Raw genomic sequence first — 26,469 nt, forward strand, 5'->3', positions numbered from 1 at the left:
GAACTGCACCTCCTCATATAAATGGAGCAGTTCTTGGATGGTGTTCCTGAGGACATAACACGGTACATACAAGATGGAAAACCCAAAAATCTCACCGAGGCAGGGGAGATTGGAGCCAGATGGATGGAAGTGGCAGAAAGCAAGAAAGCTACTGTCAAGGGGAACGAATACCCCAGAGGGCACACCGACCATAAACTCTACAACCAAGGGCAGCCAAAAACCCCACCTACAACCCAAGTAAAGCCACAGACACACTATTCTTCCACCTCACCAGTCTCCAGTAACTCACCTCGACACAGTGATCCATCAGATGGAAGATGCTTTAAGTGTAATGAACTGGGACATATCAATGCCAATTGTCCAAAAAACGCCATCCGAGTGCAGTTCTTTAAACCACCATCACACAAAAGATCCCCAGGCCCAGATGCCTCTCAAATACCCTTGGAGCGAAGGGAAAATTTGAGAGTGGGCGGAAAGAAGGTTACTGCGTGGAGAGACACAGGGACACAAGTGTCAGCTATCCACCAATCCTTTGTAGACCCCAAATTCATCAACCCAAAGGCCCAAGTGACAATTTACCCCTTCATGTCACAAGCTGTAGACTTGCCTACATCTGAACTGCCTGTCCAGTACAAAGGCTCGTCAGGAATGTGGACTTTTGCAGTCTGTGACAATTATCCTATCCCCATGCTACTGGGGGAAGACTTGGCCAACCAGGTGAAGCGGGCCAAGAGAGTGGGAATGGTTACACGCAGCCAAACCAGACAAGCCTCCAAACCCATTCCTGTTCCTGAGCCGTCCACAGACGCCCCGTCTGTGTTACCAGAAACCCAGACAGAGGTAGTGGACCCGGATTCCATGCCAACCACTGAAACAGCCACAGCACCTTCAGTCCCAGGCCCGGAACTGGAACAGCAACCAGCACCAGCAACTGCAACCACATCTTCAAACTCAACACCAGAGGGCGCCAGTGAGCCAAAACTGGCAGAAGCAACAGACAGCCATACCCAAAAGGCTCAGCCAGAGCCTGAAATACCCTCAGGTGCACCAGCGGGGAGCGGTTCACCAGCAACGGAAACAACCCCATCACCTACATCGCTTCCAGAGGGACCAAGCCCTAATCCACAGTCTGAGGAAGAACTGGTGACCCCAGCCTCAAGGGAACAGTTCCAGACTGAACAGGAAGCAGATGACAGCCTTCAGAAAGCTTGGGCGGCGGCATAGAGCACCCCACTGCCTCTCAGCTCTTCTAATCGATCCCGGTTTGTTATAGACCAAGGACTTTTATACAAGGAGATTCTTTCTGGTGGACACCGGGAAGAATGGCAGCCGCAAAAACAGTTGGTGGTTCCAACTAAGTACCGGGGGAAGCTCTTAAGCTTAGCCCAAGGACCGGTTGGGGAAGTCCTTCCACTGGGAGGGGATGGGCAAGGACGTTGCCAGGTATGTCCGGTCTTGTGAGGTGTGCCAAAGAGTGGGTAAGCCTCAAGACCAGGTCAAGGCCCTTCTCCAGCCACTCCCCATAATTGAGGTCCCATTTCAGCGAGTAGCTGTGGATATTCTGGGTCCTTTCCCAAAAAAGACACCCAGAGGAAAGCAGTACGTACTGACTTTCGTGGACTTTGCTACCCGATGGCCAGAAGCAGTAGCTCTAGGCAACATCAGGGCTAACACTGTGTGCCTGGCCCTAACAGACATTTTTGCCAGGGTAGGTTGGCCCTCCGACATCCTTACTGATTCAGGATCTAATTTCCTGGCAGGGACCATGCAAAAACTGTGGGAAACTCATGGGGTGAACCACTTGGTTGCCACCCCGTATCACCATCAAACCAATGGCCTGGTGGAAAGGTTTAATGGAACTTTGGGGGCCATGATACGTAAATTCGTCAACGAATACTCCAATAATTGGGACCTAGTGTTGCAGCAGTTGCTGTTTGCCTACAGGGCTGTACCACATCCCAGTTTACGGTTTTCACCGTTTGAACTTGTGTATGGTCACGAGGTTAAGGGACCATTACAGCTGGTGAAGCAGCAATGGGAGGGGCTTACGCCTTCTCCAGGAACTAACATTCTGGACTTCGTAAGCAACCTACAAAGCACCCTCCGACACTCTTTAGCCCTTGCTAAAGAAAACCTAAAGGATGCTCAGGAAGAGCAAAAGGCCTGGTATGACAGACATACCAGAGAACGTTCCTTCAAAGTAGGAGACCAGGTTATGGTCTTAAAGGCGCAACAGGCCCATAAGATGGAAGCATCATAGGAAGGGCCCTTCAAGGTTCAAGAGCATCTGGGAACTGTAAACTACCTCATAGCATTTCCCAATTCCTCACTAAAGCCCAGAGTGTACCATGTTAATTCTCTCAAGCCTTTCTATTCCAGAGACTTACAGGTTTGTCAGTTTACAGTCCAGGGAGATGATGCTGAGTGGCCTGATGGTATCTACTACGACGGGAAAAAAGACGGTGGCGTGGAAGAGGTGAACCGCTTAACCACCCTGGAACATCTGCAGCGGCGACAAATCAAGGAGCTGTGAACTAGCTTTGCCCCATTGTTCTCAGCCACCCCAGGACGGACTGAACGGGCATACCACTCCATTGACACAGGTAATGCTCACCCCATTAGAACCCCACCCTACCGGGTGTCTCCTCATGCTCAAGCTGCTATAGAACGGGAGATCCAGAACATGCTACAGATGGGTATAATCCGCTCATCTACCAGTGCATGGGCATCTCCAGTGGTTCTGGTACCCAAACCAGATGGGGAAATATGCTTTTGTGTGGACTACCGTAAGCTAAATGCGGTAACTCGTCCGGACAACTATCCAATGCCACGCACCGATGAGCTATTGGAGAAGTTGGGACGTGCCCAGTTCATCTCTACAATAGACTTAACCAAGGGGTACTGGCAAGTACCGCTAGATGAACCTGCCAAGGAGAGGTCAGCATTCGTCACCCATGCGGGGGTGTATGAATTTAATGTCCTTCCTTTCGGCCTTTGAAATGCACCTGCCACCTTCCAGAGGCTGGTAGATGGTCTACTAGCAGGACTGGGAGATTATGCAGTTGCCTACCTCGATGATGTGGCCATTTTTTCAGACTCCTGGCCCGAACACCTACTACACCTGGAAAAGGTCTTTGAGCGCATCAGGCAGGCCGGACTAACTGTTAAGGCCAAAAAGTGTCAAATAGGACAAAACAGAGTGACTTACCTGGGGCACCAGGTGGGTCGAGGAACCATAAACCCCCTACAGGCAAAGGTGGATGCTATCCAAAAGTGGCCTGTCCCAAGGTCAAAGAAACAGGTCAAATCCTTCTTAGGCTTGGCCGGGTACTACAGGCGATTTGTACCACACTACAGCCAAATTGCTGCCCCACTGACCAACCTGACCAAAAAGACCCAGCCAAATGCAGTTAAGTGGACTGATGAGTGTCAAAAGGCCTTTACCCAACTTAAGGAAACGCTCATGTCTGACCCTGTGCTCAGGGCCCCGGACTTTGACAAGCCATTCCTAGTAACCACAGATGCATCTGAGCGTGGTATAGGAGCAGTTCTCAGGCAGGAAGGACCGGATCACAACTTCCATCCTGTCGTGTTTCTCAGCAAGAAACTGTCTGAGAGGGAAAGTCACTGGTCAGTCAGTGAAAAGGAATGCTATGCCATTGTTTACGCCCTAGAAAAGCTACGCCCATATGTTTGGGGACGGCGGTTCCAGCTACAAACTGACCATACTGCACTAAAGAGGCGTCATACTGCCAAGGGGAACAACAAGAAACTTCTTCATTGGAGTTTAGCTCTCCAAGATTTTGATTTTGAAATTCAGCACATCTCAGGAGCTTCTAACAAAGTAGCGGATGCACTCTCCCGTGAGAGTTTCCCAGAATCCAATAGTTAAAAAGTGTTCTTAAAATGTAGAAGTCTGTTAGTTATATACTTAGTGGTATATGTAACGGTGCATGTGTTGTATTAATCTGTTTAGTTTAAAGTTTTAGGAGGAAATCGCCGCCACTGAGCTTCCCCACTGTCTGCAATTTGGGGGGCCTGTCATAAACAGATAGCTAAGGGTTAATGTCTCTTTCACCTGAAAAGAAGTAACCTGAAACACCTGATCAGAGGACCAATCAGGAAACAAGACTTTTTCAAATCTGGGTGGCGGGAAGTTTGTGTGTAAGTCCTTTGTTCTTGGTCTTCTGCCTGTACGCTCTCTCCGCTATGAGAGGATTTCTATCTCCTGCTTTCTAATCTTCTGTTTCCCAGTTGTAAGTACAAAAGATCAGATAGTGATTTATATGTTTTTTTTGTATTTACCTGTGTGTAGTTGCTGGAGTGTTTTGAATTATATTCTTTTTGAATAAGGCTGTTTATTCATATTTCTTTTAAGCAATTGACCCTGTATTTGTCACCTTAATACAGAGAGACCATTTTTATGTACTTTTTCTTTCTTTTTATATAAAGCTTTCTTTTTAAGACCTGTTGGAGTTTTTCTTTAGTGGGGAACTCCAGGGAATTGAGTCTGTGCTCACCAGGGAATTGGTGGGAGGAAGAAGTCAGGGGCAAATCTGTGTGTGTTAGATTTACTAGCCTGACTTTGCATTCCCTCTGGGTGAAGGAGGGGGGTGGGGGAGAGATTGGCTCTCTCTCCTTGTGTTTCCAGGACTGGAAATAGAGAGGGTGGAGTCCCTCTGTTTAGATTCACGGAGCTTGCTTCTGTGTATCTCTCCAGGAACCCGGGGGGGGGGGGAACACCTGGAAGGGAGAAGGGAAGGGAAATGGTTTATTCCCCTTTGTTGTAAGACTCAAGGAATTTGGGTCTTGGGGTCCCCAGGGAAGGTTTTTGGGGGGACCAGAGTGCCCCAAAACACTAATTTTTTGGGTGGTGGCAGCTTTACCAGGTCCAAGCTGGCAACTAAGCTTGGAGGTTTTCATGCTAACCCCCATATTTTGGACGCTAAGGTCCAAATCTGGGAATAGGACCTCCCCCTCTACAGTACCTGCGTCTCAGCGGCGTCTTCCATGGCGTCTAGCACCATGGGCTCCTCGGGATATTGAGCGAGGGGTAAACTGGGCAGCTCCTCTTGGACCCTTTGTACTCGTCGGCTTAGGGGCTCTTCCAGCGTCTGGTGGGCGTCCAGCCTCCGTAGGTATGGCCAGTCCTCGGGTTGGTCACAGGTGGTGGGAGTCTCCCCAGCGGGAGCTGGGGCATCAGCGTCTGGCTCTCTGGCGGCCAGGCTGCTTCTGAGCCCTGGGGTTGGGCTTTTATACTTCCTGCCCGGTGCCTTGACCTCTGGGGGGCGGGAGCAGGCTCCAGTGACTCCGCCCACTTTGGCATCTGCAGGAGCTCATCCCTCTCTGGGGCAGCTGGGAGCCAGGCCGCCTCACTACAGGGTGGAAGCTGGAAAGAGGTGAAGCGGGGCTTGGGAGAAGGGGTGGAATGGGGATGGGAGGGGGCAGAGCAGGCATGGGAATAGGGCTGGCCTTACCATGAGGCAAACTGAGGCAGTCACCTCAGATGCCAGACTGGTGGGGGGGGCACCACTAGGACCCAGAGTGTAGAAAATTGTGTCTGCTGCTGGTGCATATGTATTCTCCCTGCTCCAGATGCACAGAGATGGTGGAGTGCTGTGCTGGAGGAGGGAGGGCACAAGAGACATAACAAGCAGGCAGGACAAAAGGTGAGAGGGAATAACAGAAAGCAGCAGGAGCTGCAGGGAGAGAGAGGAGGAGGAGGAGCCTCTTATGTACCTCTCCAGCACCCTCAAGGAGCCTGGACTGATTCACACCAGCTTGTCAGGGAGCTTCAAGTTTCCTGCTGCTTCTCTGAACCTACTTGAGGAAAACAGGCAGTCAACTGAAGTAGTAGGAGCCAGTTAATCCCTTAAGATGCTGATATCTTCCCTCACTCAGGCCCTGCTACCAGCCTGCTTATTTGTCCCCTTCAACTGGGTGTTGAGAGCCACTATAGCTGGCATAGAACAACAGTCATGAGTGAAAGAAGAAAACGCCCCTCTGGGGCAGCATTCAGAAAAAGCAAGCAAAGGAAGCTTTTCTATCTAAGCAGGAAGGTGCTCTCCTAAGATACACAGAAACAAATGTTCACGGCGAGCCTTTTGGCCCCAGTGAGGACAAGAGTGGTGAGAAGATGCCTGATCTTCCAGTTAGTCAGACTGCAGGTGACCTGGCAGCTACTGCAGCGTCCACATATCCATCTCAAATGGATGTAACCATGTATGTGCCAAACAATGGAAATTTCCTTAAAATTGTGGAGGTGATGGCTGAGTTTGATGCTGTAACCCAGGAGCATCTAAGAAGAGTCATCACCTAAGAAATGTACACACACCATTACCTTGGAAAAAACAATTCAAAATGAGATCATACTGGCAACAAAAGTAAAAGAGAAGATTGTGGCAGATCTGAAGTCAGTAAGATATTACTCTGTTATTCTGGACTGCACACCTAACATCAGCCATAAGGAATAAATGACTTTAATGGTGTGTTTTGCAACAACAACTGAAGCTAGTGAAAATGTCCCTGCAATGGTGACTGTCAGAGAGCATTTTCTAGAATTTAGTGACATTGATGATACTACAGGAGCTGGTATGACAAATGTGCTTCTTAAAAAGCTGGAAGATACAGGAATTGCGATAGCCGACATGAGAGGTCAAGGCTATGATAATGGTGCCAACATGAGAGGAAAGAACAGAGGAGTGCAGACACAGATCCAAGAGTTAAACCCTGGAGCTTTGTGTGTCCCAGGTAGTTCTCATTTATTGAACTTGGTGGTCAGTGATGCAGCATCAGCTTCTAGCGAGGCTGCTGAATTTTTTAATGTAATTCAAAAAGTATCTATATATTTTTCTCTGCATCAACTCATCGATGGCAAATTTTGAAGCAACATCTGGAAACATTCTCTCTGACACTGAAACCAATGAGTATCACACAATGGCAAAGTTGAGTGGAGGCGATAAAGCCTATCAAACACCAAATTGGGAAGATAGATGAGGCCATAGTTGCCATTATGGAGGATAATACTATGACAGGAACTGTTTGTAGGAGAACTGTGGCAGAGGGAAATGGAATTACCAGAAACATACATAACTTCAAATTTCTGTGTGGCTTCGTGTGGTGGCATGACATACTATTTGAAATATATGTTGTAAGCAAGAGACTCCAAGGTGTTGATAGTGATATATCTGGAGCAATGGAACAACTGGACAAAGCATACCTGCAGGCTTACCGGTCAGATGAGGGATTTCAAAACATTCTGAAGAGTGCACAAAAGTTGGCAGAGGAACTTTACACTGAAGCTGTTTTCTCACCCATTCAAGAATACAAGAGTCACCGAAGAAGACAACATTTTGATTACGAGGCATGGGATATTCCCATAAGAGACCCCAAACAACAACTCAAATCATAGAATTATAGAATATCAGGGCTGGAAGGGACCTCAGGAGGTCATCTAGTCCAACCCCCTGCTCAAAGCAGGACCGATTCCCAACTAAATCATCCCAGCTAGGGCTTTGTCAAGCCTGACCTTAAAAACCTCTAAGGAAGGAGATTCCACCACCTACCTAGGTAAGCCATTCAATTGCTTCACCACTCTCCGAGTGAAAAAGTTTTTCCTTATATCCAACCTAAACCTCTCCCACTGCAACTTGAGACCATTACTTCTTGTTCTGTCATCTGCTACCACTGAGAACAGTGTAGATCCATTAACTTGGGAACCCCCTTTCAGGTAGTTGAAAGCAGTTATCAAATCCCCCCTCATTCTTCTCTTCTGCAGACTAAACAAGCCCAGTTCCCTCAGCCTCTCCTCATAAGTCATGTGCTGCAGCCCCCTAATAATTTTTGTTGCCCTCCGCTGGACTCTTTCCAATTTTTCTACATCCTTTTTGTAGTGTGGGGCCCAAAACTGGATCCATACTCCAGATGAGGCCTCACCAATATCGAATAGAGGGAAATGATCACGTCCCTCGATCCGCTGGCAATGCCCCTACATATACAGACCAAAATGCCGTTAGCCTTCTTGGCAACAAGGGCACACTGTTGACTCATATCCAGCTTCTCATCCACTGTAACCCCTAGGTCATTTTCTGCAGAACTGCCTCCTAGCCATTCGGTCCCTAGTCTGTAACAGTGAATGGGATTCTTCCATCCTAAGTGCAGGACTCTGCACTCGTTCTTGTTGAACCTCATCAGATTTCTTTTGGCCCAGTCCTCTAATTTGTCTAGGGCCCTCTGTATCCTATCCCTACCCTCCAGCGCATCTACCACTCCTCCCAGTTTAGTGTCATCTGCAAACTTGCCAAGAGTGCAGTCCACACCATTCTCCAGATCATTAATGAAGATATTGAACAAAACCGACCCCAGGACAGACCCTTGGGGCATTCTGCTTGAAACCAGCTGCCAACTAGACATGGAGCTGTTGATCACTACCCATTGAGCCCCACGATCTAGCCAGCTTTCTATCCACCTTATAGTTCATTCATCCAGCCCATGCTTCTTTAACTTGCTGGCAAGAATACTGTGGGAGACCGTATCAAAAGATTTGCTAAAGTCAAGGAATAACACATCCACTCCTTTCCCCTCATCCACACACCCAGTTATCTCCTCATAGAAGGCAATTAGGTTAGTCAGGCATGACTTGCCCTTGCGTAATCCACGTTGACTGTTCCTGATCACTTTCCTCTACTCCAAGTGTTTCAGAATTGATTCCTTGAGGACCTGCTCCATGATTTTGTCAGGGACTGAGGTGAGGCTGACTTGCCTAGTTCCCCGGATCCTCCTTCTTCCCTTTTTAAAAGATGGGCACTACATTAGCCTTTTTCCAGTCATCCGGGACCTCCCCCGATCGCCATGACTTTTCAAAGATAATGGCCAATGGCTCTGCAGTCACATCCACCAGCTCCTTTAGCACCCTCTGATGCAGCGCATCCAGACCCATGGACTTGTTCTTGTCTAGTGTTTTTAAAATAGTCCCAACCCACTTCTTTCTCCACAGAGGGCTGGTCACCTTTTCCCCATACTGTGTTGCCCAGTGCAGCAGTCTGGGAGCTGTCCTTGTTTGTGAAGACAGAAGCAAAAAAACATTGAGTACTGTGGCAAATTGCCAGTACTGTTATGCTGGGTCTCGCGCTTTCTCTTCTTTGGGGAAGGTTCAGGGTGCCATTGCTTGCCTCTGAATTGGTATTTAACTGCCCCACTAGTGTCCTTGAGGAGGGGAGTGGAGAGGGAGGGGCCTGGGCCCACCCTCTTCTCCAGGTCCCATCCCAGGGGCCCTGAGGTTTGTGGTGAACCACTTGAACTAGCTGTTCCTTCCCCTGAGCTACTTCCCTCTCCTGCCCTTCAGCTTGTGGAGGGGCTTCTTGCCCTCCTTCTACACAAGCCAGTTGCCCCTTACCTAGGGTTTTTGGATTTCTCAGCCCACCACAGCACTCCTCCAAACTTTCCTTTTGTCTCTCTTCAAAACTGTTCTCTGCTCCAACTCCTTCAAATTGCTCTCTGCTGCAATCAAACCTTCCTGCTCCAACTCCCACACTGTCTGACTGAAGCAGGGGTTTTTATCACAGGACTGACTGCTAGTGCTCTAATTGGCTTCAGGTGCTCTATAGCAAACCTTCCTCCCCTTGCAGGGAATAAGGCTCCCTGCTAACACTCTCCTGCTGCCCTCTGGCCATGTAGTATCACAGTACATTAGCTTTTTCCACATCCTCTATCACTAGGTTGCCTCTCTCACTCAGTAAGGGGCCCACACTTTCCTTGACTTTCTTCTTGCTGCTAACATACATGAAGAATCTTTCTTGTTACTCTTAACATCTCTTGCAAGCTGCAACTCCAAGTGTGATTTGTCCTTCCTGATTTCACTCCTGCATGCCTGAGCAATATTTTTATACTCCTCCAAAGATGAATTATTTAATCGGGTACTAGATTGTGCAATACAGTCAGCTGAAGAATAGTTCATGCAGCTCAAGGAACACAGCAGTATATTTGGGATGTTGTATGATATTTCAAAACTTTTCACTATACCTGAAGAAGACCTACACCATCAATGCAGGGCACTAGAGACAGTGTTGACACCTGATGATATGTGTGATATTGATGTGAGTGATTTAGGTGACGAACTGAAAACCTTTTCAAGATAAATTTCAGCAGGATCAACTCCAAAGGCTGTTCTGGAATATATGTGCACAAATAAGATGACCATCCTCTTTCATAGAATATCAGGGTTGGAAGGGACCTCAGAAGGTTATCTAGCCCAACCCCCTGCTCGAATTAGGCCCAATCCCCAGACAGATTTTTGCCCTAGAAGCCTAAATGGCCCCCTCAAGGATTGAAGTTACAACCCTGGGTTTAGCAGGCCAATGCTCAAACCACTAAGCTATCCCGCCCCCTATGCTTTTGTTGCTCTGTGCATACTTCTAACACTTCCTGTAACAGTTGCCAGTGGAGAAAGCAACTTCTCCAAGCTGAAGTTAATAAAAACACCTCTACACTCCACAATGACACAGGAGAGGCTGGTCGGCCTTGCAACCATCTCAGTAGAGCATGAGCTGGCCCAGACTATGGACCTTCAGGAAGCAGTTCAAATCTCTGCAACCAAGGCGGCACGGAAAGCACCACTTTGATTATTCGGATATAAAAATGCCAGTGTTTACTATGCAGACAAGACAAGTTATATTTGCTGTTCAGGCGTTTGAAAGTGAAGTGTTACTTAAAAATTTTGAACAAGGCATTTTAAGTTGTTAGTTCTCCTTTACTGGGGTAGGTAGCAGAGCAGGACCATGAGAGGAGTAGAACAGGAAGAAGGCATAACTGAGACCTTTCAAAGTTTTGGCCTAAGTGAGGGGGCATGGGGGCATCATTTGAGATCCTCGCCTCAGGTGCTAAAATGTTGTGGGCTGGCTCTGGGTAGGAAGAGGCAGGGTAAAGGTGTTTGGTGAAGTGGTGGAGTGGGGGTGGAGCCTGGGGGGGGTGGGGGGAAATAGTCCTGGGCCCCGCAACCCCGCCAAGGATGGCCCTGCCCAAGAGTAAATTTCAGTGGCCTAAACTGGATAAAATAGTGAGCTAACAATTATTAGCTTTTGACCACAGGGTAATAAAAAACAAATTAAAAAAAAATTGTGGTGGGGTTTGAAGATCTGTACACTTGCCTCAGCCCTTGGTGGGGCTGGGGTGATCTCTAGTAAGCTATTAGCATGTGTCTAGGCTCTCTAATCTTTTACCTTGAGAATCATTGTTTGCTGGGAAACAGAAGTGTGGTAAGTTAAGCAGGGGCAGTTACAGTGTTCAGAGCTGTGAAGCCTGGAGATACATCTCTATCACTCCTGACTGTTGTGCGTTTCTACCCAAAAGAGGTGACAGCTGGGCAGCAGAGGGGGAATACAGGTACAATGGCCCTGAATAGAGACGGGGAGCACAAGACAACATTTGTCAACCTGCTAAACAGCGGTCTCAGCAGCCTAACCATTGTCCTGTGTTTGAAAGCTTCATGGAACAGGGGAGCTGTATGGAGGGATGGGAAGGATGATAACAAAGTATGTCTGTGGATGCTTATGAGTAGTTTCTCCAAAGAGCAAGGAGCAACATCAGAGAAAGCACAGAACCATCAAAAAGTAGGGCTGCAAGGGAGCTCAAGAACTCTACAAGTTCAAACTGCTGTGCTATCACAGGACCCACTAAACCTAGACCATTCCTCACAGACGTTTCTCCAATCTGTTTTTTAAAACTTCCAATGACGGGGAATTCACAAGCTCCTTTGGAAGCCTATTTCAGAGCATAACTATCCTTATTAGGAAAAACTTTCTACCTATATCTAACATAAATCTTCCTTGCTGCAATGTAAGCTCATTCAGGTCCTAACGGAAGAGACCTCTGAGCCATTGGGGATAATCTTTGAAGGTGTCTTCAAGTGAGGAAGCCCTGATGAAATACATGCAAGAATACTTAAGGAACTGGCCAAAGAGACACCTGAGCCATTGACGATTACCTCTGAGAATTCATGAAGGATGGGAGATGTGACAGGATCATCGGGGTGCAGCCTTGGGCCATGGGACCACTGTGCCCCCTGAACTCCAGCCTGGGCTGTCTCTCACAATGTCCTGCTAGTGACCAGCAGCAACCCCTCCTCCAGGCACTGTTATCACTCAGCACTACTGAATATGCAGACCCACACCCAGCTGCTAGATTGCATGAATGCTCCCAAAGCCATTCAACAATCACACAGAGAAAGGCACCAGAGCCAAATACCCCCAACTTCCAGCACTTTACATCAGGAATATATGGTCTAATTTATTAATTGGTTCACTACTTCATCAGTGGAAAGTGGATATACACCGGCCTTTGATACCTGAGCAATTACCATTCACTTCAGACAAACTCACTGGTGAAGTTAAACAGTTAAACTATAAAAGATAGCTTTTTAAGTGATCGGCAAAAAGTCAGAGTTGACCACCAAAAGAAAAGATAACCATAAACTCTCAACTCTTTTAGACTGGGCAACATCTAGAGTAAGCACTTTTTCTCACCCCACTGGATAGTGCAGTCTATAGTATACAGCTTGGGTAGAGCAGTAAATATGATATATTTTGAATTTTGGTACTGTCTCACATGACCTTCTCATAAGCAAATTAGGGAAATATAGCCTAGATGAACCGACAGTAAGGTGGGTGCACAAGTGGCTGGAAAACCACTAATAGAGTATAGATGTGAATGGTACAGAGTCAAGGTGGAAGGACATATCGAGTGGAATTCCCCCAGGGATCTGTTCTGGGTCCACTTCTATTCAATATGTTTATAAATGGTTTCCAAAATGGCAGAGATAGCACACTTACAAAGTTTGCAGACAACACCCAGCTGGGAAGGGCTGCAAGCACTTTGGAGGACAACATTCAAGTTCAAAATGATCCTGACAAACTTGAAAAATGGCTTGAAATAAATAGCATGAAAGGCAATAAGGATATAAGGGAGGCAGAGTGAGAGGAAGAGTGAACAGGAGCGGCTAATGGGAGTTTGGCAAGGGAGTTCTCCAGGTGAAGGAGGAGCGATTACATGACCCTTGGGGTAAGTTTGTTATCCACAGTGTGGGTATCTGTGTTTGTGGTGTGCTTGCTGCTTGACTCAAATATACCGCGTGCGCGGTTTGTTTGGGAGACCATGTGCTGACCTTGTCTGTGCTGACCCTAGCGGCCTGCTAGGCAAGGCTGAGAGCTGAGAGTTTCTTAAGGAGGCTGTGATCCCTAAGCCTTTTAGCACTCATCAACCCTTAACCAAGGGACGGGGTAACTCAGGAAGACCAGAGCTTTAAAAAGCCTGCTCCTAAGTGACCAGAGGAGCGAGTTACCAGGAGCAGCTAACGGGAGTTTGGCGACAGAGTTTTTAGAGGAGAAATGCAAGCAGGGGCTAGAACTCAACATTGTTTAAACTTAAAAGCCAAAAACACCCCCTTGATATAAACAAAAACAACAAAGAACCCAGCTGCAGGAGTAAAAACACAATGTAGGCAGAAGCCCAGCACCAGAGTGGGGGCTATCCAGTTTATTGCACCCAGGGCAGCATGTATGATTACCTGCCCTATGGACAGGTGGCGTGTGTGTGCATTCAGTCCAAGATGCTCCTGGCCTCAGAGACCATGTACGGGCATTGAAGACCAGGGTGGCTGAGCTGGCGGAGCTGAGGGACACAGAGAGATACATAGATGAGACTTTCCGGGACACAGCAGAATGGCCCACCCAGGTCTGACAGCCTCTGTGCTGTTGAAGAGGATGAAAGTCCTAGGGAAGGAGAACATCCAACTGGAGCAGAGGGAAACAATCCCATAGTTGGGAACCTCCTTCCAGATGATGTTGTGGTATCCTCTCGCACTGAGCATACATCTCCGGGGGAGGGAACTCCAGCTATTTGGAAGACACAGGTATTAGTAGTGGGCAATTAGACCATTAGAAACATAGCTAGCTGGATTTGCGACGACCAGGAGAACCGCATAGTGACTTGCCTGCCTGGTGCGAAGGCTGCGGATCTCTCAAGACATCTAGATCTATGAGTAGTGCTGGGGAGGAGCTGGTGGTCATGGTACATCAGGTATCAATGAGATAGGGAAGGATAGGGTAGAGGTCCTGGAGGCTAAATTAAGTCTGCTAGATAAGAGATTGAAGTCCAGGACCTCTATGGTAGCATTCCCCTAGATGCTCCCAGTTCCATGCGCAGGGCCAGTTAGACAAGCGGAACTACAAGGTCTCAGTGCCTGGATGAGATGATGGTGTGGGGAGGAGGAGTTTAGAATTATTAGGAACTGGGAAGACTTTTGGGAAAGAGGGAGCCTACACAGGAAGGATCAGCTCCACCTAAACTAAAATGGAACCAGATTGCTGGCACTTTACATTAAAAAGATTGTAGAGCAGTTTTTAAAACTAAGGGCTGCGGGAAAGCCAACATGTGTGGAGAAGCACGTGGTTCTGACATCCCTTAGGGGAAGATATATTAATACAGAGTCTCTCTGTCCTAGTGAGGACGAGAGGATGGAAAATGATAAAATATGGGCAGGGTCTGATCAGAAACAGTCAAATAAAAAAGAGTCTCATTCAATTACATCATGTAATGGCAGACAGCTAAAAGGCGACAAGTTTTTAAAGTGCTTATATACCAATGCTAGAAGACTAAATAGTAAAATGGGTGAACTAGAATGCCTCATATTACATGAGGATATTGATATTATAAGCATCACAGAAACTTGGTGGAATGAGGGTACAGTAATACCAGGGTACAAAATATATCGGAAAGACAGAACAGGTTGGGTTGGTGGGGGAATGGCATTATATGTGAAAGAAAGCACAGACTCAAATGAAGAAAAAATCATAAAATTAATCAAACTGTACCATAGAGTCTCCATGGACAGAAATTCCATGCTCTAATAAAAAAAATATAGTGGTAGAGATATATTAGCGACCCCTTGACCAGGATGGTGATAGCAACTGTGAAATGCTCAGGGAGATTAGAGAGGTTAATAAAACAAAAATCTCAATAATAATGGGGGATTTCAATTACCCCCATATTGACTGGGTACATGTCACCTTGGGACGGGATGCAGAGATAAAGTTTCTTGACACCTTACATGACTGCTTCTTGGAGCAGCTGGTCCTGGAACCCACAAGAGAAGAGGCAATTCTTGATAAAATCCTAAGTGGAGCACAAGATCTGGTCCAAGAGGTGAATATAGCTGGACCGCTTGGTAATAGTGACCATAATATAATTAAATTTCATCACTCTATGGCAGGAAAAACAAACACAGCGGCCCAACACTGTATCATTTAATTTCAGAAGGGAGAACTACAGAAAAATGAAGAGATTAGTTCAACAGAAATTAAAGGGTACAGCCCCCAAAGTGAAATCTCTGCAAGTTGCATGGAAACTTTTTAAAGACACCATAATAAAGTCTCAACTTAAATGTATCCCCCAAATTAAAAAACATTGTAAGAGAACGAAAAAAGAGCCATGTGGCTAAACAAAGTAAAAGAAGCAATGAGAGGCAAAAAGGCATCCTTTAAAAAGTGGAAGTTAAATCCTAGTGAGGAAAACAGAAAGGGGCATAAACACTGGCAAATGAAGTGTAAAAATATAATTAGGAAGGCCAAAAAAGAATTTGAGGAACAGTTGGCCAAAGACTCAAAAAGTAATAGTGATTTTTTTTTAATACATCAGAAGCAGAAAGCCTGCTAAACAACCAGTGGGGACACTGGATGATTGATGTGCTAAAGAGCACTCAAGGACAATAAGGCCACTGTGGAGAAACTAAATGAATTCTTTGGCTTGGTCTTCACGGCTGCAGTTGTGAGGGAGATGCCTAAACCTGAGCCATTCTTTTTAGGTGACAGATCTGAGAAACTGTCCCAGATTGATGTATCATTAGAGGTTTTGGAACAAATAGATAAATTAAATAGTAATAAGTCACCAGGACTGGATGGGATTCACCCAAGAGTTCTGAAGGAACTCAGACGTGAAATTGCAGAACTACTAACTGTAATCTGTAACCTATCATTTAAATCAGCTTATGTACCAGATGACTGGAGGATAGCTAATGTGACACCAATTTTTAAAAAGGGCTCCAGAGGTGATTTGGGCAATTACAGACCTGAAAGCCTGACTTCAGTATTGGGAAAACTGGTTGAAACTATAATAAAGAACAATATTGTCAGACCTACAGATGAACTTAATTTGTTGAGGAAGAGTCAACATGGTTTTAGTAAAGGGAAATCATGCCTCACCAATCTGCTATAATTCTTTGAGGAGGTCAAGAAGCATGTGGCCAAAGGGGATCCAGTGTATTTAGATTTTCAGAAAGCCTTTGACGAGGTCCCTCACCAAAGGCTCTTAAGCAAAGTAAGCTGCCACAGGATAAGAAGGAAGTTGCTCTCATGGACTGGTGACTGGTTAAAAGACAGGAAACAAAGGGTACTTATAAATGGTCAGTTTTCCGAATGGAGAGAGTTAAATAGTGGTGTTCCCCAGGGTTCTGTTCTGGGACCAGTCCTATCCAACATATTCATAAATATTCTAGAAAAAGGGGTAAATAGTGAGGTGGCAAAATTTGCTGATGACACAAAATTAATAAAGATAGTTAATACCCACGCAAAAAGATCTCTCAAAATTGGGTGACTGGGCAACAAAATGGCAGATGAAAATCAATGTTGATAAATGCAAAGTAATGCACATTGTAAAGCATAATCCCATCTATACATATAAAATGATGGGTCTAAATTAGCTGTTAACACTCAAGAAAGATCTCAGAGTCATTGTGCATAGTTCTCCGAAATCATTCACTCAATATGCAGCGGCAGTCAAAAAAGTGAACAAAATGTTCGGAATAATTAAGAAAGGGATAGCTAATAGGACAGAAAATATCATCTTGCCTCTATATAAATCCGTGATATGCCTACATCTCGAATACTGTGTGCAGATGTTGTCATTCCATCTCAAAAAAAATATTTTGGAATTGGAAAGGATCCAGAAAAGAGCAACAAAAATTATTAGAGGTATGGAATGGCTTCTGTATAAGGAGAGATTAATAAGACTGGGACTTTTCATCTTGGAAAAGAGATGGCTTAGGGGAGATATGACTGAAGTCTACAAAATTATGACGGGTGTAGAGAAAGTAGATGACAAAGTGTTGTTTACTACTTCTCATAACAGAAGAACTAGGGGCCACCAAATGAAATTAATAGGCAGCAGGTTTAAAACAAACAAAAGGAAGTATTTCTTCACACAACACATAGTCAACTTGTGGAACTCCTTGCCAAAGGATGTTGTGAAGACCAAGAGCAAAACAGGGTTCAAAAAAAAACTAGATAAATTCATGGAGCATAGGTCCATCAACAGCTATTAGCCAGGATGGGCAGGGATGGTGTCCCTAGCCTCTGTTTGCCAGAAACTAGGAATGAGCGACAAAAGATGGATCACTTGATGATTTTCCTGTTCTGTTCATTCCTTCTGGGGCACCTGGCACTGGCCACTGTTGGAAGACAGGATATTGGGCTAGATGGACCTTTGGTCTGACCCAGTATGACCGTTCTTAAGCACAAGAGCAAACTATCCCACTGCATAGGAAAGATGGAGAGTATGGTAAGAGGCTCACCTTGGCTCTTCAGTGATCTAAAAATCAAAAAAGAGTCCTACAAAAAGTGGACATTAGGTCAAATTACAAAGAACGAATACAGGCGAATCTCATCTTACACAGGGGTTCCGTTCCGTAGTTAGCGCATAAAGCGAAAACCGCATATAGTCAAAATTACATTGAGTTGAATGGCGGGTGGAATCGCCCGCACTACAGGTACAGTATTAAAATTGTTATTGTTCCCTTTTTTTTTTTTGCTGACCATGTAAAGCTGAAATCATGCGTGTTAAATGCACATAAGATGCGACAGACCGGTATAAACAAATAACGCATGTATGTAGGGGCAAAATTAGAAAGACCAATGCACAAGGCGAGATCAAACTAGGTAAAGACATAAAGGTAACAAGAAAACATTCCACAAATACATTAGAAAAAAGAGGAAGACCAAGGACAAGGTAGGCCTGTTACTCAGTGGGATGGAGGAAATAACAACAGAAAATGTGGAAATGGCAGAGGTCCGTAATGATTTCTTTGTTTCAGTTTTCACCATGAAGGTTGGTGGTGATTGGTCATCTAACGTAGTGAATGCTAGTGAAAATGAGGTAGGATCAGAAGAGGTTAAAGTATGGAAAGAACAAGTTAAAAATATTTGACAAATTAGATGTCTTCAAGTCACCAGGGTCTGATGAAATGCATTCTAGAATAATCAAGGAGCTGACTGACGAGATAGCTGAGCCATTAGCATTTGAAAAATCAGGAAAGATGGGAGATTCCAGAAGATTGGAAAAGGGCAAATATAGTACCCATCTATAAAAAGGAAAATAAACACAACCCAGGAAATTACAGACCAGTCAGCTTAACTTCTGTACCCAGGAACATAATGGAGCAAATAATGAAGCAATCAATTGGCGAACATCTGGAAGATAATAAGGAGATAAGTAACAGTCAGCATGGATTTATAAAAAACAAATTGTGTCAGGCCAACCTGATAGCTTTCTTTGACAGGGTAATAAACCTTGTGGATAGGGGGGAAGCGGCAGAAATGGTGTATCTAGACTTTAGTAAAGCTTTTGATACTGTCAAAACTAGGGAAATGCAACCTAGACGAAGCTACAATAAGGTGGGTGCAAAACTGGCTGGAAAACCATTTCCAGAGGGTAGCTTTCAGTGGTCCACAGTCATGCTGGAAGAGAATAATGAGTGGGGTCTCGCAGGGATCAGTTTGGGATCCGGTTCTGGTCAATATCTTCAACAATGATTTAGATAATGGCATACAGAGTACACATAAAGTTTGCAGATGATATTAAACTGGGAGAGGTTGCAAGTGCTTTGAAGGATAGGATTAAAATTCAAACTGGAGAAATGGCCTGAAGTAAATAAGATGAAATTCAATAAGAACAAATGTGAAGAACTGCATTTAGGAAGGGACAAATCAGTTGCACACACACAAAATGAGAAATGACTGCCTAGGAAGTCATACTGCGAAAAAGAATCTGGGGGTCATAGTGAACCAAAAGCTAAATATATGAGTTAGTGTAGTGCTGTTGTAAAAAAAGTGAACATCTTCTGGGATGCATTAGCAGGACTGTTAATAAGCAAGACACGAGAAGTAATTCTTCTGTTCTACTCCGTGCTGATTAGGCCTCAACTGGAGTATTGTGTCCAGTTCTGGGTGCCATGTTTCAGGAAGGATGTGGACAAACTGGAGAGAGTCCAGAGAAGAGCAACAAAAATGAATAAAGGTCTAGAAAAATGGCTTATGAGAGAAGATTGAAAAAAATGTATGTAAAAGGCATAGGCCCCACAAAATTTTGGTTTTCTAAAACGTTTAAAACAGTAGAAAATACCCTTTGCAACCTTCAAACCCCATCGCCCGAGGGAGCCTGCTAAGCTTCATGGGCAAGAAATTTAAAGAGTCTATAAAATGAATGCCTAGGGCTTTAACTTCCATACACATTAGTTATCAGTTGTATGCACATTCTTTCCTTCAGTAACTGTCTAGCGATGAAGTACACATTGTAACCTTTGGAATTGTGTGCTATGAAAGTGTAGTCCTGGAACTTCTTTCCAGTAAAGGGCTTAACAAAGGTAGAAAGACGCTCACTGCCCTTAAATTCCCAGGATTTTTCCGGCTTTAGGGACATGGCAATAATATAATTGGGCACATGCAACCCATTCTCCTGCATGCATCAAAATCGTTAAAAATATACTTTTCCTATGATTTGGGCTTTCTAATACTGTCCATAAAACACAAGTGGCTGTCTGCATCACTGGTGATCAAACCCTGATAACGCTTACAACGCCTCCCATTACACTGGTGCTCCTTGTCCACATAAGATTGACACTTATCACATAAAGTTTTAGACAGGCATTCAACTTGTTTTTTTGATGCACAGTCGACGTGTTTGTCAAAACAGTCTTTGGAGCAACAATACAGTTTACAGCTAGGACACCTCAGCTGCGCGCCCACACTGTCTGAGCACGTCGCACTTGAGCAGAGGCGGCAACAGTACCTGCAAGAGTGGTCGTGATTGTACACTGCATGGCAAAAAACTCACATTTTTCACAGCGAACAACTTTTTCAAATTCAGCACCCCAAAGAAATGCTCATCATACAACAAGATGAAAAAAGTCTTGGGGTACACCGGGCCTATTGGTTAAAAAAACCCACCCGCATAAAGCATCACCTTACGTTGACTTGTAAATGCTGTTCAGATGCCGCTACATTACTGAGCATAATCTTTTTTTGATCTGACCGCCCCAGTTTCTCATGCAACTTTCCAGTCTAACAATTCCGCTGTTAGACTACAGCTATTCAGGCCTGCCTGTAAAGGCCTATACTTTAATAATTTAGGTGTGTTATAGAGGCATAAAACAAAGAATCAAAATCACAGTCTGCCTGTGTATGGGAACTAGAGTTAGGGTTAAGGTGAGGATAGTCACTAGGATAGTCTGAGGCCTTGTTCTTAGGCTAAGCAGCAGAGGTAGCCATAAGCTGGGAAGCATACGGTCACATCTTCACATTCCAAACTAGTCACATTGAAATAAGGTGCTATTGGCCTGTTAGGAAAGCGGTTCTGGCCTGATAGTGCCCATCACTGTCAGATAAAGAAACAGATCTTAAGATGGTTAAAGAAAACTTGGTTTGATATAATCTTGTCTGGCAAGAACTCACTTATCAATAGTTGTGGTTGTGAAACTTTCATTTCTGTATTGTTCTGTCTTTATGGCCCTGACTTTTCTATTGTTAATCTGTCTGGTTCTCTAATTGCTTCTGTCTGCTGTATAATTAATTTTGCTAGGTGTAAGTTAATTAAGGTAGAGGGATATAATTGGTGAGAGAATAATGTTATAATATGTTAGAATTGGTTAGTTAAATTTCAATAAAATGATTGGTTAAGGTATAGCTAAGCAAAACTCAAGTTTTACTATACAAACTGAGGTCAAATAGAAATGGGAGGATGGGAACAGGAACACAGGCAAGGCTCTGTGGCATCAGAGTTGGAAAGGGGACACGGGGTAAACATTCTGCAGCATCAGAGCTAGGAAGGAACTCTGAGGAAGGAAACTGGAATCATGCTTGCTGGAAATTCACCCCAATAAACATCAAATTGTCCTCGCTTTGGATTTCTGGTCTTTTTTGCTCTCTGTCTGAGTGAGAAGAACCAGGGAAGCGGGAGGGTGAAGCAGAAAGCCCTCTAACATCTGCGTCTGTAGGTTTACAGTCAGACATGATGGCTAAAAGCCCGTCCACAAAACATAGATTGGTACCTTTAAGTCAGGTCTACCAAACACTGTTTCTTTTTATGGATGATTTGACTACTGAGGATGAATTTAAAACTCCAGGGCCACCCTCGCCGATATTTTTTACAGCTCACAATGAGGCGCAACATCCCATAGACATGCATCTCTCCATTACTTTGTACCAGCTTTGTGGTTTGATTTAAGTCTTCAGGAGATAGCTCATCCCTAGTTCTTCTTATGGAAAACAAAGGGCTGGTTAAATTACGACTCTCTAAACATAACTGAACGTAATCAGCAGGAGCTACTCTACCGTTTACATCATCGAGAACTAACTGTATCCCCCTATGTACGGCTTCAATGACCTGCTGAGCTGAATTTATTCCCTCAACACTGACAAAATGAAATTCTTCACAATACACCAAACCCCTAAATCTAGGTAAGTCCCATTGCCAACTTCTCACTCATTCCATATACACATCTATTTGGGGGTCTGCAGCTGCCTTTTCAGGGTTACTTCGGGGTTCTTTTACAGGGCCATCAGCTGCATCTTCTACATCAGATGCTATTTGAGAGTCAGACTCCAAGGGGCCACTGAAAGGATCAGCAGGAGTAGATGAGGATCCGTCTAGAGCAGAGACAGGCAAACTTTTTGGCCTGAGGGACGCATCAGGTTTCAGAAATTACATGGTGGGCCGGTTAGGGGAGGGGGTCATGGCCCGACTCCCCCATCCACACCCTCCCCGGACTCCTGCCCCATCCAACCCCCCTGTTCCCTGACTGCCCCCCTGGGATTCCTGCCCCACCACACCCCCCACACCCCCTACCCCTCACCACCCCCAGAACCTCCACCCAACTGCCCCCAGCTGCCCCATCCAAACCCTCCTCTAATTCCTGATGCCCCCCGCTCCCCGAGACCCCTGCCCCATCCAACCACCCCTTCTCCCTGTCCCCTGGCTGCCGCTGGAACCCCTGCCCCTGACTGCCCCCCGCCACCCCATCCAACCCCCCCTCCTTCCTGACTGCCCACCCCAGGACTCCTGTGCCATCTAACCACCCCTTCTCCGTGTCCCCTGACTGCCCCCAGAACCCCTACCCCTGACTGTCCCCCCACCGCCCCATCGAACCCCTCCTCTCATTCCTGACTGCTCCCCCAGGACCTCTGCCCCCATTCAACCCCCCTGTTCCTCACCCTCTGACCGTCCCAACCCCTATGCACACCCCTCACCCCCTGACAACCCCCCCCCAAACTCCCCTGCCATCCATCCAACCCCCCTGCTCCCTGCCCCAGGTGGCTGCCTGGAGCACTGGTAGCTGGCAGTGCTACAGCTGTACTGCCCAGCTGGAGCCAGCCACGCCACCACGCAGCACAGAGCACTGAGTCAAGCCGGGCTCTGCAGCAGTGCTGCACCAGGAGCTCGCAACCCCGTCACTCACGGCTCTGTGCCGGTGGTGGGGCGAACTGAGGCTGTGGGGGAGAGTGAACAGCAGGGGAGGGGCCAGGAGCTTGCCTCCTGGGGCAGGAGGGTCCCACAAGCCGGATGTGGCCCGCAGGCCGTAGTTTGCCCACTTCTAGTCTAGAGAGCCTTTTGGAGAATTTTTGAAATCAGACTCTGTGTGAGAGTCAACACTGTCCTGCAGGTTGGATTCTGCCTTCCCATTCTCAGACACACCAGTTTGAGAACCTCCAACAGGGGGCATCTCCTTTTGTTTTTCTTCTTCTCATCACCTCTTTAGCCTTTTAAAAAAAATTCTAGTGATCCTGGCTTGTAACTTTTGAGTCCGTTTATCTTCCAAATGCCGTCCCCCCTTTTGTTTACGCCTTAGCTGATGTGTATCCTTGAGGGTGCCCCTTTTACTCAAGCCCCTTTCCACAATTAGTCATTCCTGCTCAGAGCCACCCAATGGAAAAATGAACATATATTTCAAAAATTCATCCGCAAGAGCTTTTGCATTTTAGATGTAGTTTCCAGTCCTCCTTTCTTTTAGAACTCCTGAAGATACAGAGCCCATCAGCTTTCTAAACAAAGCATCGTATATTTCCCAAATCTTTTTAGAATACTGAAGATACTGTGCCGAGCTTATTGTGTGGGGAGAATGAGTTGTAATAAATTTCCAGATACTTCATAAGGAGCTACCCCAGCTTTCAGTCCTTGTTTTTTTATTCACAACCCCTAAAGCATGTGCTCCGGGTTTGTGAATGTGTGTGTTTTCGCTCACAGTTTTCTCAGGGCTAGGTGTGGTGCTGACCACTGAGAAACCGGAGTTGTGTTTGCGTGGTTGCTTTTTACCGGGATCTTTTGTTTTGTCCTTTGGCTTGACGTATACGAGCTTTGGACTCATCTGCGCTCTTGTGCTGTTTTGCGTTGGCATTGTTGTTAAAGGTCTTAGAGCAGATTCCTGGTTCTTTGGCAGTTCTTGCAGAGGTGTCCCGGCAGCTCTGACTATGGCATTATCAGGCGAGCTGGCTATGCCTGATTAGGACAAACAGATGTTGCAAATTAGCCTCAAATAAACATTTTACAAAATTCACCAAACCCACAAAACTTAACTTTACCATCTTCCTCAACCACATCTATGTATTCACTTAAAATACAAACCCTCATAAAATAACCAAATCAATAAGCAAAATATATTTACTGGGCTTCACCCATTTGTCAGCCACTGACACTGGTGAATTTTTCTTTTCAGCTGTCTCTTTCCTTTTCCTTTTGAGCTTGTTTACCCCCTGGTCTAAGGGTCTCTCATGTTTTGCCTGTACTGTGGAGCAGACAACATTACTATAAACTTACTAATAAATTACTAATTAGGGTTTTTCCTATTAAAAAGTCATCGTTTTAAACAAAATAATCAATTTCAGGCTCTACAACAAACATAGATTTTGGTTTATTTCTACCGCTAGCGTTTCTTCAAAACCAAGACATTTTTAATACAAGAACATGTTTCCACCATGCACCCAAAACATAGTGTGCAGCAGAATATGTTTTAAATCCCTCACCATAACTATGTCTTGCACAGGACCCCCAAATCAACCAACAATTTAAACATTTAAACTAATTTTTAAACAGCCCAGTTTAAAATATCACATCACATTTTGCAGAGTAAAAACCAAACTGTTTAAAAATGAAATATTTCAAAACCCCACACTTATCTCTAGGATAGCCTCAAGTCACAATTTAAACATTTAAACCAAATCTTAAAAAAAAAAAAAAACATTTTAAAACAAACACACACAAGTCAATTATATTAAATTTACCATCCACCCCAGGGTAAAGGGGTGCTGGCACTTGACTGTTCTGTTTTCCCTCATGTGTATTTGAGCTTTGGATTAAAGAAGAAGCAAAAGTTTAGTTAGTATTATTCCCCAAATGCATCAAATCCCTATACAATCTGTGAAATACCTGATATTTTTTAATTTAATAGTATTAAGCATAACTATAGCTAATTTTTTAAAAAAGTTTTACCTGGCCCTGGTGAAATGCAGCTTGAAGTTGTTGATTCCATGCTAAACAGTTCACACTGCAATAAAGAGGGCTGCCATTAATTAGTAAGGATAGCATGGACAACAGGCGTCAGCAACCTGCGGCACGCGAGCCGATTTTTACTGGCACGCTGCTGCCAGCCGGGGTCCCGGCCACCACCCCCGTGCAGCTCGCTGCTGGCCTGGGTGAACAGAACCCCAGGCCAGCAGCAAGCTGAGCAGGGCAGGTGTCCGGGACCCCAGCTGGCAGGAGCCGACAGACAGAACCCCAGACCATAGGAATTTCTCCCCGTAGGAATGCGCTACTTGCAGAGCACCAGGACTGGCAGCCATAAGTAGTACACCGTAAGTAGCATATTTCAACGGGGAGAAATTTAATACACTACATCTGGGTAGGGAAGGCTGTGCCCCCCTAAACAGCCCACCCTCACCCACCCCCTCCCACTCCCGACTGCTCCCCTCAGAACCCCTGACCCATCCAACCCCCATCCCGCTCCTTGTCCCCTGATCACCCCCACCTGGGACCCCCTGCCCCCCAACTGCCCCACTCAGAACCCCACACTCATCCAACCCCCTATTCTCCTTGTCTCCTGACCGCTCCCTCCCGGGACCCCCTGCCCCCTCACTGCCCCCCTCAGAACCCCACACCCATCCAATCCCCCCAGCTCATAGTCCCCTGACCGCCCCCTCCCAGGACCCCCTCAGAACCCCCCATCCATCCAACCCCCCTGGAGCTAGTCCCCTGACCGCTCTCTCCTGGGACCCCCTCCCCTTTCCGGCCCCAGCAGCACACCCAAGCCCCCCTGCTACCTGACTGCCTCGACCCCTATCCACAACCCCGACAGGCCCCCTAGGACTCTCACGCCGATCCAACCCCCCATTTCACGTCCCCTTATCATGCCGCTTAGAGCACCAGGACTGGCACCCATATGTAGTACACCGTAAGTAGCACATTCCTATTGGGAGCAATTTAATACACTACACTCCAGCCCCGCTCAGCCTGCTGATGGTCTGGAGTTCTCAAAATATGTTCTCGCACCCCTTATCAAAAATTACACTACAATTAGCTTAAAAACTTGAAAACTTTGTTTGTATATTACAGTAATCATTAAAAAAAAGTATAATGTTAATAAATACATAGGTTTGATGAAACAAAGTAGTTGTACTTATGTGCCTGTGCTTAATTTTTGTTTTCGATGATTTACCTTCTTAAAAAAAATCTCGCATGTCTCGCACCCCCAGAAAGGGCATCTCACACCCCCAGGGGGTGTGTCCACCCCACGTTAAGACCCACTACACTAAACTGATAAGATCTGCATTTTAATTTAATTTTAAATGACGCTTCTTAAACATTTTTAAAACCTTGTTTACTTTACATACAACAATAGTTTAGTTATATAAGAGAGACATAGAGCGAAACCTTTTAAAAATGTTAAAATGTATTACTGGCATGTGAAATCTTAAATTAGAGTGAACAGATGAAGACTTGGCTCACCACTTCTGAAAGGCTGCCGATCCCTGTTATATAATATACATTTTCAGACTTAAAAACAAGCAACATATCTCATCCTGCAGTCCAGCAACTATTCTGTTCAAGATTGTTCTCTTTCAACAGAAACAGTCTCCAAAAAACAGAGGTTTTTATACCATC

The 26,469-nt window shown here is 45.6% G+C and overlaps 1 protein-coding gene across 16 annotated transcripts in view; it reads right to left on the reverse strand.

Annotated features, from left to right (window-relative positions):
- Nucleotides 1-26,469, reverse strand: part of LOC115659451 (zinc finger protein 271-like) — a 50,745-nt gene that overhangs the window by 14,479 nt on the left and 9,797 nt on the right. For 3 of the 16 annotated variants that reach the window (XM_030579596.1, XM_030579594.1, XM_030579593.1), the window contains 2 exons: nt 24,802-24,856; nt 23,629-23,811 (listed from right to left, as the gene is read on the reverse strand). The exons of 2 other annotated variants lie outside the window; for them this stretch is intronic. In XM_030579596.1, coding sequence (XP_030435456.1) covers nt 23,629-23,811; nt 24,802-24,841 — 223 coding nt within the window. In that variant the 5' untranslated portion in view covers nt 24,842-24,856. Of the gene's footprint in view, nt 1-23,628; nt 23,812-24,593; nt 24,659-24,801; nt 24,857-26,469 lie in introns of those variants that run through there. 11 more of the 16 variants (XM_030579605.1, XM_030579604.1, XM_030579602.1 and 8 more) reach the window with 5 other exon arrangements.

This window comes from Gopherus evgoodei, chromosome 11 (genome assembly GCF_007399415.2).
Source record: "Gopherus evgoodei ecotype Sinaloan lineage chromosome 11, rGopEvg1_v1.p, whole genome shotgun sequence".
NCBI classification, from domain to species: Eukaryota; Metazoa; Chordata; order Testudines; family Testudinidae; genus Gopherus; species Gopherus evgoodei.